Raw genomic sequence first — 17561 nt, forward strand, 5'->3', positions numbered from 1 at the left:
CCAAAAAAAAAAAAGAAAGAAAATGAACCATGAAAAATGCAGTCAGACATGCCAGTGATTTCAGTTTTTCGCTGTTGTTGAGTTACAGATAGATTATTGTTTTGATCAACATTTTGTAGATCAGTATAAAGTGAATGGAAAGTAAAAATACTAAAACAGTTTGCTGGTCACAAACTCAACACCTCTGAAACAGTTTCAGCATGAACTGAACATTAAAACTTTCATGAAGGAAGGATTTTTTGTAGGACTGTTGTATTAGACTGCATTAGTTTTAGCTAAGTGTACCTAATAAACTGACAACTGAATGTATAAGTGCATTGTATGGCTGCAACTAACAATTATTTTTATTATCAGATAATCTGGCGATCAATCATATAATGTAATAATATAATAATGAAATAAGTAAAAAGTGCTCATCACAATTTTCCAGAGCCGAAGTCGACTATGTAAATCGTCCAAAACTTTCGAATGTGCACAGACTGAAATTGTTGCATTTCTGTCATTTTTGTTTAAAAATGATTTGAAAGATGAATTGATTATCAAAATTGTTGAAAGTTTCCTGTTGATTGATGAATCCATTATCGACTAGGCTCCAGTGAATTGTTCTCTGAGTGTATTTAGGAAAGAGCCACTTCACATATTACAAAGTTGATACAGGAGGATGGACATCTGTATTAAAGTCTCTTTACATAAAAGCTTCTTCCACTAAACTTGTATAAAGGCATTAAGACGCTGGTTGGATCCCTGGCCTGTGAACGCAAAAGCTGAAAGACTGTAAACCCCTCTGCTCATTGTACCCCCTCCCCCCCGTCTGCCCCCTCTCCAGAGTCGGTGAGGAACACCCCGAATTCAGAACCTCTCCCCCCAGCCACGGCCTCCTCCCAGGTCTCTTGCCCCTCGGAGATCCTGGCCGACCCTGAGGGCAGCTACCACGGCTCCACCACCACAGAGGAGGAGCCCAGCTACTCCAGCAACCTGCCCCCCCACCGCTCAGCCCACCCACACGCCCACGCTCACCCACTCAAGAGCTTCGCTGTACCAGCAATCCCAGCCACCAGCCATCCATCATACGAGTCACCTGCCCTGCCCAGCACTCCCTTGCTCACTCAGACTGGTGAGGAGAAACACACACACACACACACACACACACACACTTAAACTTCGGTCAGATCACGATAGAAAAAACAGTCTCCTGTCATCCAGGCTGTTCAGACAGTGACCAGATTAGGTTTATTCTTGATCTAGGAAACAACAGTTGACAAAACACTCACCACAAGTTCCATTCAGTTTCAGTTCTGGAGCTTTCGAGCTGGTCTTCCTCAGTAGATTATAGATGCTGAAATTTCCATTTTTCAGTATTGTGATTTGATTCATTTTGAAATGAATTTTACATTTAATGCTGTGTGACAGAATGGAAAGCTCTTATTGTTTTGTCAATTTAGAAAAAAAAATTATATTCTTATATTTTCATTGAAATATTTAATTGTGTATTAATCTAACCATCATCTCAAGATGCAGGTGTTTGTTGCCTTCACTGACTCTTGTATTTTTGTGTTTTCAGGGCCTCCCACTCACCCCCATGTTGTTAAAACAGCCTCCATTGGAACACTAGGAAGGACACGAACGCCAATGATAGTCAATGTGCCCAACGCCCCTGATGTGCCAGAGACCAGCAAGATGCTGGAGGATGTAGACAGCGTGAGTATAGCCCCCCACACTGGCTGCCTGCAGTAATGCAGTCTGTTTTTGCCAGGCCAAATGGTGGTAAATATTTAACATTTATTCAGTCTTGTGTTTTTAAATTATACCAATCACACATTCCTTCCAAATCCATGTCAGGTTTTTTTGGGCACTGGATTATACGGTGATATTGGTTTTAACCACATTTTCTGTTTTTTCTTTCTCTCTTTTTATTCTTTCCAACTTCAATTTCACCATTTTTGTGGTGTTGTCGGCTGCATTTGATCAATTCATTTAACTTTTAATGACTGATCTTAACCAAACCCATAACTGGAATGATTTGATTTTTACCATTGAATCTTAACTCCATGTCCTAATCCTTGACTGGCTGTTGATCATTTGTTGACGTCGTGCTTTTCCTTGGTTCTGGTTGTTTTGCTTTTGTCTGCTGCCTCCTCTTGTTTTTGTCGTTTACGACACTTCAGTCCCATTGACCCATCCCCCATCTCGCCTCACCCCACCCATTCGACTCCCCCTGTGCCTCTGCGAAAGATCCCTGACTGACCCTCTCCTCCTCTCTATTCCTCTCCTCTCTTCTCCTCCCTCCCTTCCCTCCCTCCAGGTGCTTGCCTCCCTCCCTCCCTGCCCCTCCCCCGCCCCTCGTAGTAACCCTGTTCCTCTCCCTCAGAGCTACGAGCCCGACGAGCTGACCGAGGAGATGGCCCACCTCGAGGGCCTGATGAAGGACCTGAACGCCATTACCACAGCGCCATGAGCATGCACACACACCTGCACACACACAGACACACTTTCTCTGTCGTCCACACATACATACACACACAGAAAGACACACACGCTAAAATCAGACAAACACCCCCAAACATAAACCTTGGGAGCCAGAGGCTAGTGGACACAAAATGGCCTCTTGTACCCACGAAAACTCTCACGTCCCCCTGCAGAGAAAAAAAAACTCAAGACTGAACCTTAGGAACTTTTTTCGGCTTACCTTGCTCAGTCTCAGGAAGGAGATTGCCATGAGAGGGAAGAAAAGTGAGATGCTTCATCTTTTTATGAAGAACCATTCTCAGAGACAATGAACTTTAAAACATTGGTCGCTTTCAGCCGGAAGATTGTGAATTTTTTTCCTCAGCAAAAATACGTACGGTAGGTTTTTGTGGCGAACGCTCACTCAAGATGAGGCAACGGTTGATTCAATGTCAAGTCAAATGGAGAAAGTCCAAAAATATGCTGGTTTTGATGTTGGTGCTCATGCGACGCAGTCTACACACAGTGTTTGTTTGATTAGTGTTTTCTTTGTGCATTTTGTATATCTATTGGGCAATTTCAGTGAAGTGAACATTGGATATCAGCCTCCCTTTACAAGCCTACATTATTCATAAACATGGTCATTTTTTCTTTTTACCCCCTTGTGTCATATATTGTGCCATGACTTTTTATTATTTTCTATGTTATTGTATTATTTTTTTTACACACATATCCTTATAAACATGTACATATGTTGTTTTTTTTAAACTGCCTCATTCTTTTGATGTTTCCCATTGTTTCATTATTATTATTTGGGATGAAAGTGGGATTACAAATGAGTCCTGAAGCTCAGTTTTCATATCAACAGGAGAGAGAAGCCTGATGTGTTTCTACAGTACATTCTTCTCTGGCATTGTGTTGCCCCCTTTGTACATTAAAAGGTCTTTTTTCAGTCTTTTGTTTGTTGTGGGAGCTCCGTTTTAAAAGCCTTACCAACGTGTTTGTATGTTGGACGGTCACGACGACTCGGCCCTCCACTCTCGGAGTCACTCGCTGCCATGGCAGTTTCTGTATCGTTCTGTGGGACTTGACAGTATCTCCTCACAGGTCTGGGGTACCTAGGACTCAGGGCGCTGACCCCCACCCCTCCTAAAAAAAATAAAAAATTAAAAAAAGACTTCACATGGCACTCAATCAATCAATCACCTGCAACAAGCAAGTTATCTTTTATACGAGAAGTTCAATTGAATGTGTGTGTCATTTCCAAAAACCAATATTTGGTTTCAGAATATCTGTAATGCTGAACCACGTGTGCGTTTTACCCACAGTGGAGTGTGTTTGCTGTTTTTTCCTGCTGGTCTTCATCAAATGCCACGCCCTGGTTCTTTTACAAATCTTATACGATGCAAAGATGTTGGCCTTTTGAATGGGACTCCCAGATTTTTTTTTACATGGTAGGTTTTGTATGAAGAAAAAAAAAGAAGCTTGTTCTATACACAAATCCGATGTAAAAAGGACAAAAAAAGTTCATCTAAGAAACTAGTTTTTCATTACCCTCTTACCCAAAGAAATTTGTCATTTGCAATCATAGTAATTTGCTCTACTTTTGTGAATACCATGTTTCTCATAAATGTACATCGTCATGAATGTCAATGTAACTGTAAGAGATTTTAACTATGGATACAAACAAGGAACAAGTTTTTGGGGGAAAAAAAAAAGATTGAAAACAAAGGGGGGAGAAAAAGGACCGGACTCCATTTGGGAAATAATCTATTGAGTTGTAAACAGTTGAACCTGTATTGCACTTTTTCACAATTTTTGAAAAGTACATTTCTTACATATCTTGTGTTTTAAATATCAAACGCTGTTTGTGTATTGTAGTGTCCTAGGTAAGCAGCAGGCAGCTGGTCTTGTTTTTTTATGTTTTTTTTTTTTTTTTTTGCTTCAGAGATGATATGAATTTGAGCAGCCGAGTTGTTTACTTTGCAGCTCATGATGAGGAATTCTGTTGTTGCTTGTTCATGTACAGAGCTTTCTTTGCTTTCTGTAGAAAAAAATCTGTGGCTTTTTAAAAAATGATGAAAAAAGGATTGGAAAAAAAGATGTTTTTTTATTGGTGCTCCTATACATTGTGTATACAAACTATTATGAATACTAACAAAGTAAATGTTTCTGCTGGTCTTCTTTTCATCAAACATCAGGATGCTCATGCGGTGACTGAACAGAAGTAGGTTCTAATCTAATCTAATCTAATACACAACCCAACGTCTACAGTATATGTATTGCACAGTTACCCTGCTGTATATTAAGTCATATGAATATCGGTAAAGTCAAGTAGAGCTGAAATGATCAATCAACAGAAAACTAATCAGCAACAATTTAAACAACAGATTCATCACTTCAGAAAGCTGGTTACACCTTCTAACATGTAAACATTTGCCTTTTTCTTACATTTTCAACAATTTTCTGATGGTTTCAAAAATGAAACAGTTAATTAACTGGTTGAGAAAATGTTGCCTGATTATTCGATGATGAAAACAATCAGTAGTCAAGCTCTTAATTTAAGGATTACCTCCGTGAGTTTGGCTGAAAACACTCAATTTCCTTGAACGTGAAATCTTACAAAAGGACAGCTGTCATTTTGGAGCGTTCAGCCTCACATAGTTGAAGAATTAAAGCCTCTATTGTACACAGACGCCGTATTTCAGATAAAGTCTATTCAATTAATGAGCCATAATTTGTCGGCTACGGTCACAAACTCTTAAAAGCTCATTTCATAATTATAGTTCACATTGTCATTGAGTTATATGTACTAGAGCTTAGTGGTGATCTTTTGTTAACCATTAATTGTTTGATCAGATTTCTAGCTTTGGTATTCTTATCATAGTCATGTGAAACTGGATGGAAACAGGCTTTCTGCCAGAGTGGCTGATGGAACAGACTCGCTCAACATTTGGCTGTTAGTCACCGTTACTTTCAAGGCCTGTTGATGTAGCTGAAAAGTGGCATTATGTTAAATTAAAGCATAACTCATTCACATAAACCTGTTATATTAAAAAATTCTGAGATGTACAAAGTTGGAGGAGCGAGGTTAAGTAAACAAGGATGTTTGGAAATGCTGTAAAGATCATCTGACGGTGAAATAGAGTCCAGCACACATTAAGACATTCTTGGACCGTTCATATTAGTGTGATTGGAGTTACAAAAAGTGCTTTAGCGTTTCAATTTTATTTATTTATTTAATGCAGGGTAGCTGGGGGAAAATAACTTCAATTTAGAAAATTACTATCTGCTGTCGTGTGATTTCATGAGTCAAAAAATCAGTGTTTTCCTGTGCAAAATCACCTCAGACTCCATGTAAGAGTAAAAGCAAAGTTTAGGATTATGAGATGGCTTCACCTCACTACACTATAAAATTATCAATAAAGTGTTTATACATAGGGTTTTATCCACAGCTCACACAGTCTCATCGGCATTTTGGCTTCCAGATTAAATGAGAGCAAAACAAAGTTCTTCCATCTGTCCATATCGCTTCAGGTCGGTTACAGAGACACCAGCTCCATCTGTAAATGAAGGTATGGTCCATTAATGAAAGAAATTTCTTAGTTAATAATATATACATTTTATTATTTGTTTGCCTAACCGGACATACCGTGTTTTCTCTGTTCTTAGAATATCACTGGAATCTGACTGATAAAAACAGGTTAGTTTTATTCCTGATTTACATTGTAGAGTTGAAAAGGTTTTGGTCCAGTTTTAATATGAACACAACCCCAGCTACAAATGGGATATACCTGCATTATTAAATTTAACAAAACAAACATATAACTCATGTTAAATACATGAGCCAATTTGACTTGTTACTTTAAAGACATTTTCCTGAGATAATGTAAAATAACATTAAAAGTACAAAGAGAATAGTGGAGAAAGAGGGGACAATGAATACACCTAAAATTAAAATTAAACAAAAAAAATCTATACAAAGTAAATGATAAATGGAACAAACTGTACAATAAGTGAATATTAACCCTATAATGCCAAATGCATCAAATTTGATACAAGCATTTCTGAGACCTATTGCATCACCTTATGGTAAAAACTTCACTCAAAACCCTCTTGTATTCAATCTGATACTTGTCTCCAGCCCCTGGTGGATCCCTTTATCACTACAACAATTCAAACACAGTACATGGGACAATCCAGGTTGGCCGCCTTCAGATAGCTCCCAACTCACTGGATCAAGGTCAAGAAAATTTACAATTTTCCAGTGACATTTTCTTTGAAATTTTTTAGTAATATTCTAACATGAACACTTAATCTGTTGAAGCAAGTCATAATTACATCATTTTTTGCATTTTAGTATGTGGTAAAATCGTGTATAAAATTTGGAAAAACCTATATGCAAATAATTTTTTGTAATTTTTTTTTTTTTTTCAAATTTTGTGAAAGGGCCAAATAAAGGCTCCAGATTCAAGAAATCAGAATTGTCTGTCCATTATTTCTGGGGGTAAAGATCTACAGTGCCCCTGGAGTGAGAGGGCAGCTAAAGGGGACTGTCCCTCATGAACCGACCCGTCGTGACACCGTGTCGCCAGCAGATGACGCTGCAGCCGTTTGCGTTCAGCTTCCGCCCCCTGCCTCCACTTCCGCCTACGTCAAATCAATCTCACAACAGGGACTATGGCGGCCAGCTCAGACCGGAATCCTCCTCCTTTTCCCTCAGCTGAGGAGCCAGAAGCTGGGCTGTCCGACATGGCAGACGGAGACAGCGACGAGGGAGAGGACATCTTCGTCAGTAACGTACGTTGACGGCTCCGCCATGTTAATAACGGCCTGTTTGTGGAGGTTATACCTGCAGTAGGTGAAGCGGGTCACAGCCGGACACTCAGCCTCTTTATGTGCCCTGACCTGCGTTCACGGCAGCAAAATAACCGCTGACAGGGGCGAGAAGTGTCGTCAGGTTTTGCACAAAAGCGACGAAACTGTTTCATGAACTTAGCTGAAATTAGTTTGCATCGCATAAAACGTGCTCATTTTGCCTTGGCTCGTAAACTAGTAGGCTTTTGCTTTGCTTTTTTTTTTTTTGGCCTGTCTTGGTGCTTAATTCTTATTTTGAAACCAGCTTCCTGCTCCTCTGTCTGGTTGAAAGTCTTGTGTTTTTATTCGTTAGAAGTTCGTTAGGTCTGGCTTAACTAATCTCCAGCCCACACGACCCCACCCAGCCAGCTCCTTATTCTCCTTTATCTGTGTCCAGTGGCGGAAGAAGTATTCACATGCTTTCCTTAAATTGTGTGTGTGTGTGTGTGTGTGTGTGTGTGTGTGTGTGTGTGTGTAAATCGTTGCAACGGTCAGGAGACGGGACTAATTCATTGCTCCTCTGAAGTCATCCTCTCTCTGTGGCTCATTGAGAACTTGTGTCCTTCCTGTCTGCAGAGCAACCCTGTGGCAGTGAGTAGAGGAGTTTCTCAGCCGGACCATGTCAGTGAAGAGCCTCCAGATTTGTTCAGTGAGGAGGAGGCCAGCAACACGACCACCAAGTCCAATGGGGTTCACTCTGATGATGACAACGATCTGTTTGCTGGTTAGGAGACATTTTCTACTAACGATTTCTGTCCATTTTATTCCTCTTAGTTTTTATTTTCCACTGCGTACAGGCTAAAATGAATCTTCTGAGATTGTTTATTTTAAGCCTTTAAATCTAAGAGACTGTTTGTTATGTTTACTGGTCAAGCCCTGGGGCAGGTTTAGAAACTTTCGGATGTGCCCCAGACAGGGCCACATGATTCAGAGCCTGGACTGATTAGGAGATGACAAATGACACAGCTCTTTATGGTCGCTCCTCTGGCCCTGGTCACTGAGCTGCCTCTCTCTCTGAGTGGGGCTGCAACTACACATTACTTTGATCATTAATTAAACCACTAACACTTGGTGTTGTTTAGTGAGTAAATAGTCAGTAAATCGTGAAAAGTGACTGTTTCCCAGAGCAGTGACGTCTTCAACTTGCTTGTTTTGTCAGCTGTTACAAAGACATTCAGTTTATGATGATTTTAACTACAAAATGCAGAAATTGCTAATTGACTTTTTGCCAGTTATTTTAATTGGCTGACTAATAAATAAATTGGCTAATCATTTTAGTTCTAGCTTAGAGATTGCAAATGTAAACCTGCTCTACAAACTTTGGGCATGGAGGTGTAGGCGTTTAATAGACAGGGGAAGTCAAATAAATTGTGTTTTTGAGTTGCGTTATGGGAAATGTAGGATCCAATGGTTTCCCTCAATATTCCTGTAAGGCAACATTATACACTGATGTGTTTGATTCATCTTAAGGAATGATGTAAAAAAAAAAAAAGAGGATGTTTTGGTATTGATACCTAAACTCAAGTATCATATTATATTGAAAGATCTCAGCTATAGTGAAAACCTGCACAAACTGTTGTGTTCCCCCTCAATGCCCAATTTCTACACTTTAAGGTCCAGTTGGGGTTAATACAAGCAGCTGTACACAAACTTTACCAAAATCAAATAGAGTAGGTCTAAAACTAAAGTATTTGCAAAATGATTTATTAAATCAGGAACTATTTTGTGAGTGAATTGAAAAGGTTTCACACACATTATTTACTAATAATAAAGTTGTAATTCATTAGTTATGTACATGTAAACTGTAGATTTGTGGCATAGATTCAACAAGGTGCTGGAAACATTCCTCAGAGATTTTGGTCCATATTGACACGATAGCATCACACAGTTGCTGCAGATTTGTCGGCTGCACATCCACGATGTGAATCTCCTGTTCCACCACATCCCAAAGGTGCTCAGTGAATAATTAAGCAACAAGTGCACAGTTCTGGATAAAGTAGGTGTGGTGCTTTTGTATGACTTTGTGTGTAGTGTGTGATCCTGTCTGAAGTGTACTTCAGTCATCTGCTTTTCTTTTCCTTTTGGATGAAGAGAAATATACATGAAAGTCTTTCCTTTCCCCAGAGGCACACGTGGAGCTGAGCACAGACAAGCCTGGTAGTTCTGGTAGGAAGGAGCTCTCCACCTCCTCTGGCCGTCATACAGCCTCCTCGTTCACTCAGAGCCCTGCACCCATGCAGCCCACCTCCTTGGAGCAGGTACATGCCAAAGCCAGGCTGTGTGGAACAATTAATTGCACACATTTTTTTTGCAATGCTTATTCTGAAATAACCAAATACTTTGTCTGTTACAGCCAAATATTCAAACTGCCCGAGTTGTGTTTGAATTGTATCACTGTCTTCTCTTAAATTACAGTTGGAGGAGGAAGAGGTCAAGGATAGTTTTGATGTGGATGTTGCTGTCACCAACCCTGAGAAAGTTGGTCTGTCCCTGTTTTTTTTTCTTACTGACTCAAAACTGTGATGCAGCTATTTGTGATTTCCAGTTTATTCAAATGTTATTTGGAAAGTAGTGGAATAATTATTATACAGAATAGTTAACTTGTATGGTTATAGCTCATTCAGCAACCTAACAATCTTTAAATGTGCCACTGAAATGTTATTCATTCTCATCTTGAATGTATTTCCAATGTTTCTGTCCTAGGCGATGGCATGAATGCATACATGGCCTACAAAGTATCTACAAGGGTGTGTAGTCAAGTTTGTGTATTTTTGCATGGCTTTAAAACTGCTACTTTATTTAAATCTTCACTATTGTCTCTAAGTGTTTAGTTTTTGAAGTTCTTTACTGTCTGTCTACCACCAGACTTCTTTGGCCATGTTCAGGAGTAAAACCTTCTCTGTGAGGAGGCGTTTTAGTGACTTCCTGGGTCTTTATGAGAAGCTGTCGGTGAAGCAGTCGCTCCACGGCTGCCTCATTCCACCACCACCTGAGAAAAGTGTTGTTGGTGGGTGCCAAGGTCTTTTCTTTTAAGTCTATGCGCTTTGCATTTTTTTGTCTTTTTTTTTTTTTAATGACTATCTTTTGCACCAACAGGAATGACCAAAGTGAAGGTGGGAATGGACGACCCATCATCAGTAGAGTTTGTGGAGAGAAGACGAGCAGCTCTGGAGAGGTAAGGATCTGTGCATGTTTCGTGCAGATGATAAGTAATACTCTGGACCAGCCTGGATGTGTTTGAGTTCCCTCCATTCCTATTTTAACGTTGTTTCCATCCAGGCCTATGTTTTTGTGTGATTGTTTTATGTGTGCAGTACCACTTGTCACTCATTTCATTCTACTGCCACCATGTTTTTCTAGATATCTTCAAAGAATAGTGTCTCACCCATCGTTGCTGCAAGATCCTGACGTCCGTGAGTTCTTGGAGAGAGATGATGTGAGTATATTAAGATTTAAAAAGATTTTCTAGTAGTAATAAGATGGATAATCACTTCATCTCCTTTTGAGATTTAGGCCCTGTTAAGACCTGGTATTAACATCTGTCTCAGGTGATCAAATCACAAGTGGACAGCTCTACATGGGTTTGAAGGCACCCAAGACGCATTGAGGAAGCATTTGAGATCCGATCACTCAGACCACATTTGGAGGTGGTCTGGGCCACATGTGGCCCCGTTCTTTTAGTAGTGTGAACTCAAATGTGAAGAACCACCCACTTGCCTGATGTCCTCTGCCACTGGAGACACATGTGAAGAAGCATTTTTAAAGCCAGGTGTGGACAGACATACTTCGAGCTGACCACTTGATGAGACTGGATCACTGAAGACGCATGTTAATGCTAGATCTGAACTGGGCCTTTGTTACATGCACTAAGAAGGAATCCTTAGTTCTTTTTTCAATAGGGATAAAAAAATTGAAATTTCTGAATTTTAGATTCTTAATTCTTGAGAATGATGTTGCTAAAGTAAGTCTGGTGCTATATTTTGAGCCATGTGTCTGTGTCTGTGTTGTCAGCTTCCCAGGGCAGTGAACACCCAGGCGCTGAGTGGAGCTGGCTTCCTGAAAATGATCAATAAGGCATCAGATGCTGTCAACAAAATGACCATCAAGATGAATGAGTCTGACACTGTAAGTGGATGAAGTCCCTCTGTTAAAACAGGACATTTTACAGTTTGAATTGAAATTATAGTAGTAATTGATGGATAAGTGCTGTTAATTTTATGATCACAGTGTATATTGGTATTGTAACCACTGTACTTTAAATTATATCAAGACAAACAGACCTGCTATTCCAGACATGATGAGGTTGTTCGGTTGTGTCTCAGTGGTTTGAGGACAAGTTCCAGGAGGTGGAGAATGAGGAGCAGCAGTTGAGGAAGCTACATGCCGTGGTCGACTCCCTCGTCAATCACAGGAAGGGTGAGCTGCATCTGCCTTTCTTGACTTGTCTTTGTTCATTTTTTTTTTTTTTTTATCAGCTTGTTTCAACTGTGGAAACTGAAGAGTACACTGCCGTCTTTTAGGGTGAAACAAGTAGACTGAATAAGTTCTCTGTTTCCTCCTTCGACACCAGAGCTGTGTGGGAACACGGCAGTGTTTGCCAAAAGTATGGCCATGTTGGGAAACTCTGAGGACAACACAGCCCTGTCGCGAGCCCTGTCCCAGCTGGCAGAGGTGGAGGATAAGATGGAGCAGCTGCACCAGGAGCAGGCAGCCAGTGACTTCTTCATCTTTGCAGAGCTGCTGGCTGACTACATCCGCCTGCTGGGTGCTGTGCGGGTGAGCTGACAGCTGCAGAGTGGTAGATAGAGAGTAGGAAGAAGTAAAGATAAGATGAGGTTATGATTCTTCAGAAGAGGGAGGTCTGGGAAAAAAAAGCTTGAGTACTTGCAAATACCAAAATCAAAATAAAGAAAAAACTCTTGAATAATTTGAATCACCGTTACCAATAAAATTAAGTCATATCTGTACTTAAGTGAGGGACAGATTGTGATTTAAATCAGGAAATTGCAGTGTCAGTTGAGCCAGTTTTAACACAAGCTGAAAGTAATTTCTGCTAGTGTGCAATAAGCTCAGCTGTATCTCTGAAACCTGCATTTCGTCAGAGCAGCAATTTAGTAATCTCTAATAAAGATGGAACATAGTACTAACTACTTATTGCAAGCACGCTACGTGTCCTTTGGTAAGTGTAACAATCAGGTGTTGTGTTTACTACTTGTCGACTTGAGAGAAACACCCTCAATATTATTCAAACTGGTTGTCCACAGGGCTGTTTTGACCAGCGCATGCGGGCGTGGCAACGATGGCAGGAGGCTCAGAGCACACTCCAGAAGAAGAGGGAGGCCGAGGCCAAGCTGCTGTGGGCCAACAAGCCAGACAAACTGCAGCAGGCCAAAGAAGAGATCACTGAGGTAACACACACAGTGACCACACAGCTGCTGCAGCACTGATCCAAACCACAGGGGTCTTTACATTGACATAGGCCCCGCTTATGTCACAGCCGGCCATGAGCTGTAAAGTCCTTTCACACCGTTTTAATTTTCAAATACAGCAGGCAGGTGATCATTGATTGAAGTTTGACATTTGAAAAATATCAACATATTAATACTTGAATGTGTTTGTTTTCTTCCTCATGTATGTCCTCAGTGGGAGGCGAGGGTGACTCAGTACGAGAGAGATTTTGACAGGATCGGCATGACTGTACGCAAGGAGGTTCTCAGGTTTGAGGTATGTTGATGTATTTCTAATCTCTATAGAAAATAAGTAAAAAGATTTTACATTTCACCGAGAAAGATTCTTTTATCTCAAAGTGAGAACTTTTATATGGAACTGTATATTTGACCATCTGGAGTTTTCTTTAGGGGGATGGAAGGTCTGAGCATGAAAAACATATTTCCACTTGTCGGTTTAGTCTGAAGAAAAAAAGAGAACATCTTTTTAGTCACCATGAGGCAACATTTTTGGCTTTTAGTATTTTATATTTTATAACTTGCAGCATAGTTTCACGATTTTTCTTCTTTCCATTTGTCTTAAAACAACAGTCAGGTGTCCATAGTCATACTTTAACAGGTTTTGTTTGTTGTAATCATTCCACCTATCTACACTGGCCATTAAAAGAGTTAAAAGGCTTTAACTTTGAGGCTCAAGTCTCATGTTGCTCTAGTTTCAGATAAACCTTTGAAAACATTTTTGCACAGAACAGGGACTTAGGATTTTATCCCCATCTCTTACATTATAAATTCATTAGGATGGGTTCGTAAATGGCCATAGGAGGCCAAACCTGTTTCAGTGTTCATACGGACCTGACAATCGTTTTAAAACAGCCTATCCTTTGAAAAAATCTGCTATGCTTGAGATAACTTGTCTTGCTAGAGTTTTGACCTCCTCAGATTATTTCCCTTCTCTGTTCACCTTGGAATTAGACAAAGTTCTGCCAGAAATTCCTACAACTGGCATTTGCATTGGCAGAGAGCTGGAGACGTGACAAAACTTTTGTCTTTTCAGAAAGAAAAAGCCAAGGATTTCAAGAGCCAGATAGTCAAATATTTGGAGGCAATGCTGCAGTCTCAACAACGGGTAATCTTTGAACTATTTACCACTCAGTTTACTTTATTAATTTCACACTTTACTTTGGGGACCAACAATCTCCTTTTAAGTATAATTTTAAATTAAATTATTATTATTTCTATAATGAATACTAAATATTGGTTATATGATTTTGAAAGCTATTGAATGTCTAACTATTATTACACATTTTAACAGGCATTTTATTTTTCTTGTTGTAATTATATTGCAGCTTATAAAGTTTTGGGAGGCTTTCCTGCCTGAGGCAAAGGCAATAGCTTAATGAAGAGAGAGACTTTTCAAAGACCCCAACTGCCTTTTTTGAACACTTTACCTCTTGACCAGCAACTGAGAGGACAATTTTGAAACTCAACACAAGAAACTTCCATCCATTTTTTTTCTTTTGTCTTTTTAATCATAGCGTATTCTCTTATCTTGTACAGTTCTTTGATATAATAAGCTGCCGCATTTACATAACATTTCTTTTCTTTATGTCCTTGACTTAAACATGGTATAAAGCAGGAATCTAACAGAGGTTAACCTGGTAGTATTTGTCATACTCACTCTCAGTGGGACATATATTTATGTTTCTTGCTTAAACCAGTATATTAAAGAATTAACACTGAGGTACTGCCCTAGAGTAACATTGTCTATAGTTTACATTAGAGGATAGACGTATGTAAGTCATTCCAGTCTCTAACAGCTTATGTTGATGGATGCATGTCAGATAATGTTTTTGATGCACTAAAATGTATTGTACAGTCAGAAAAGCTGTTTGTTTTTTCTAATAAAATACCACTATTGATGACCGAGGTCATTTACCAGGAGTATTAGCACATTGTTACAGTGTATCACACAGTGCATATTAGATCATAGAAATCATATTCAAACTCAGATTTCTCAAGGTTACAGGCTTGTCAGAAAAAGAAATGTAAGAGCACAGTGAGAGCAAATGGACAAAATGCAATCACTGCTTTGTTGGTATTTTCTATGATGATGTATTTGCTAGAATCATGTTTATTATATTAAACAATTTCTTCCACAAGAGTTTTAACTACTTAGATTTGTTGTGTCAGAGATTGAGGCCCACAGGAACTCATTTGAATCTGCTGCAGAGATTGTTTTCTGCCCATGTGAATGACTCTTGACATGTATGTACACATGTACAGTGCTTGAATTGAATCATACAACAGCTGTCAGATATTATTTGTAACCATACATTTTTTGATAAATTGGTTTAACGGTGAGAGAAAGGCACAGACATTCAAGTGGAACGGTCCCTTATTTTCTTATTCAGCATTTGTAAGTGTAGTTTTTCTGTCATGTCATATTTACGTATTATTACGAATGTGCTTTATTTTTGTAACCACTTTGCATTAGCACACACATTTTCCTGGAAATGCTATACAGGTAGATGTACAAAATAAAATATGATTGGTTAAGCTTTGGGCACTGTTTTACTTTTATTGTTTGTTTTTTGTGATTGTTGGTGTAATTTTCTATTTCACTTCAGTAACAGGGATCAAACAATGAGCCTCTGCTCTTATGTGCTGGTCAAATGCCAGCATTAGAAGAGACTGAAAAATGAAACAAAAAAACTCAGACTCAGACATTTATTTAGTAATTTTCTGCAAGTGCATTTACAAGCCCCCTTTTCATATTTAAATGAACTCTTAAGCCCCCATTTAACATGTAGAGTAAAAAATAGAAATGTGAACATCTACAATTCCATGACTACATGTTTCAATGAGGTTCATGTGAAACAACTGAAAGCTCCAGAACAGCTTCTAAATGGACCTCCAAGTTAGATCATGTTGCCAACAGCTGTTTCCAAGATCAAGAATACACTTTGAAACTCAATATTGAGATTGCTTTACTTAATAAATACATTAATTAATAAACTGTTGGCAGAATATTAAAGGGTCTGTGTGGAGATCTGGGGCAAAAAAGGAATCAGGACATTGCTCCTTTTGACTTAGCACCTGGACTTTCAAGACAAATACCTGTTGAGGGCTGCAAGTAGTGATTTCTTTCATTACCTATAGTCAGACATGTATTTTATTGATCAACTGTTTGAAATGTCAGAATGAATGCCTATTACAATCTTCTTAAGTCCATTGCCCTGCAAATAATTTTCATGTTTTTTGCATAAAACAAAGAAAAGATATTTGAAAAGTGTCTTAAAGGACTGACACATTAAATCATTTTTTTTTTTTTTTTTGCAGTGCTGGGCGATGTATTTAGAGGTATTACCTTTACTTGTGTGAAAGTATTAATATCACAATGTAAAAATACTTTTTTACTTTTCCCTCTGAGATGTAGTGGCCTAGAAATATAAAGTAGAATCTGATTGAAATACCTCAAAATTGTACATTAAAAGTTACAGTACTTGAGTAAATGTTCTTAGTTACTTTGCACCAGTTACTATGACTGATATCTAGGTGTGTTTTAAGACTGTTTTGATAGTTAACACATATAATTAGCCTGCATCAGTCTGACCTGGAAGTGTGTGCGGTGAGGCGGGCGGTGCCGTCTTTCTATATCCGGTGTGTCGGGACCTCTCTCGGGCACCGAAGGCAGACGAGCAGCGAAGAATGGAGAGCGCCGCTGAGACCCTCCGCTGCTAGCCTGAAACATCAGCAACAACAAGTAACACCGAAAACCACACACTGAAGCTCCGGGCATTCGTGTACATTTGGCGTGACAAATACACAAGCTGTGTCCGGATCGTCTGGATTTATCACGGCGAAGGTGAGCCTGTTGTGTTTGCTTGCGATGAGCTAGCAAACCAACATTTGATAGTAGGCTTTTGGACGTTAGCTAATATTTTCTTTGCTAACGGAGCTAATTTCCTTGTTGCGCTCAGACCAGCTGTCACCGACCCACCAGTAGGTGTTAGCTAAGGCGTTAACACCGGGCAAAGCGTCCGACTGTGTTATCTGCTGGCTGTTAACCAACGCAGTGTTATAATTAACAAGAAAATGTCCGGTTTTTTTCCCCACAGGACACATTTTAAGCCAGACCAGCCACTGTTGCTAAGTAATGTTTGGCTAACGTTAGCTTTGTTTCTGGTAAGTCAGGGTTTCTGTTTGCAAGCTGGGAAGCTAACTTGGCTAACGGTTAGTTGGATTACTAATCGATGGGACCATCACTAATGTCGGGCTGTCAGGGCTGGCTTTGTCTGTGAAATATTGGCGTGCAACTGCCAACTCGCTTCCTTGTTTTGATTGAACCGGAGGCCTGCTTACAGAGGATCGATCATCTTTATATCAGCCTGAGCTGCCTCTACCCTACACCTCCTCACATATGAAGTATTAGCATTACTTCTCGGTGCAAGGTTGGGGATGCTTGGACACAAAGGCTCAGAATATAAAATTGGTGAAATTTAACCAAGGCCCCTTCAAAGCCTGGCCACAGTGGGCAGAGTTGTATCGGAGCATTTAATTGGTGCAAGTTTAATTATAGTAGTAAACGTCTAATTAAATTGTTCCTCCCAATCTAGGTGGAATGTAAAATGTGTTTGCCAATGGTCAAATGCACATATCTAAGGTCGGATTTTCCTCGGTCAACTGCATCCATGGCTTATTTCTGAATCAATAAAGTCCCCCTCCATCAAGTAACATAATTGGCTATCCCATTTTCCACTAAGCAGCACTGTAGCATGCTCTAAGGGAGCAGTGCAAACCAGTCCTGAAGTT

The 17561-nt window shown here is 39.6% G+C and overlaps 3 protein-coding genes across 14 annotated transcripts in view; all 3 read left to right on the forward strand.

The window, feature by feature from the left end:
• The window catches only part of neo1a (neogenin 1a), a 155789-nt gene extending 151177 nt beyond the window's left edge, over positions 1-4612 (forward strand). For 8 of the 11 annotated variants that reach the window (XM_071489231.1, XM_071489222.1, XM_071489221.1 and 5 more), the window contains 3 exons: positions 827-1114; positions 1562-1698; positions 2303-4612. In XM_071489231.1, the coding sequence (XP_071345332.1) occupies positions 827-1114; positions 1562-1698; positions 2303-2455 (578 nt within the window). In that variant the 3' untranslated portion in view covers positions 2456-4612. Of the gene's footprint in view, positions 1-826; positions 1115-1561; positions 1699-2165 lie in introns of all 11 variants that reach the window. The other 3 variants (XM_071489226.1, XM_071489232.1, XM_071489230.1) reach the window with 2 other exon arrangements.
• Positions 4613-7084: 2472 nt separating this feature from the next.
• LOC139628086 (sorting nexin-1-like) lies at positions 7085-15305 on the forward strand. Its single transcript, XM_071489445.1, has 15 exons — positions 7085-7245; positions 7879-8026; positions 9427-9560; positions 9718-9784; positions 10006-10049; positions 10168-10309; positions 10399-10477; positions 10663-10738; positions 11314-11427; positions 11625-11718; positions 11873-12078; positions 12567-12710; positions 12946-13026; positions 13804-13875; positions 14096-15305. Exons 1-15 carry the CDS (start codon positions 7126-7128, stop codon positions 14144-14146), a joined length of 1572 nt encoding a protein of 523 aa, XP_071345546.1. The 5' UTR covers positions 7085-7125; the 3' UTR covers positions 14147-15305.
• A 1097-nt stretch (positions 15306-16402) lies between these two features.
• Positions 16403-17561, forward strand: part of csnk1g1 (casein kinase 1, gamma 1) — a 28551-nt gene continuing 27392 nt past the window's right edge. The window contains exon 1 of one of the 2 annotated variants that reach the window (XM_071489236.1): positions 16403-16614. The gene's annotated coding sequence lies outside the window, so the exon portion shown is untranslated. The remainder of the gene's footprint in view (positions 16615-17561) is intronic. The other variant, XM_071489235.1, reaches the window with a different exon arrangement.

The sequence above is a fragment of the Trachinotus anak genome, unplaced genomic scaffold (assembly GCF_046630095.1).
Source record: "Trachinotus anak isolate AG129_WGS33_773 ecotype Australia unplaced genomic scaffold, CSIRO_AGI_Tana_v1 ptg000011l, whole genome shotgun sequence".
NCBI classification, from domain to species: domain Eukaryota; kingdom Metazoa; phylum Chordata; class Actinopteri; order Carangiformes; family Carangidae; genus Trachinotus; species Trachinotus anak.

Bases quoted from the DNA above. Each gene is read 5' to 3' on its own strand.
- LOC139628086 (XM_071489445.1), top strand. From the start codon at position 7,126: ATGGCGGCCAGCTCAGACCGGAATCCTCCTCCTTTTCCCTCAGCTGAG. The intron at 11,719-11,872 runs GTGAGCTGCATC...CTTCGACACCAG, and splicing joins CCTCGTCAATCACAGGAAGG to AGCTGTGTGGGAACACGGCA. The intron at 12,711-12,945 runs GTAACACACACA...GTATGTCCTCAG, and splicing joins CCAAAGAAGAGATCACTGAG to TGGGAGGCGAGGGTGACTCA.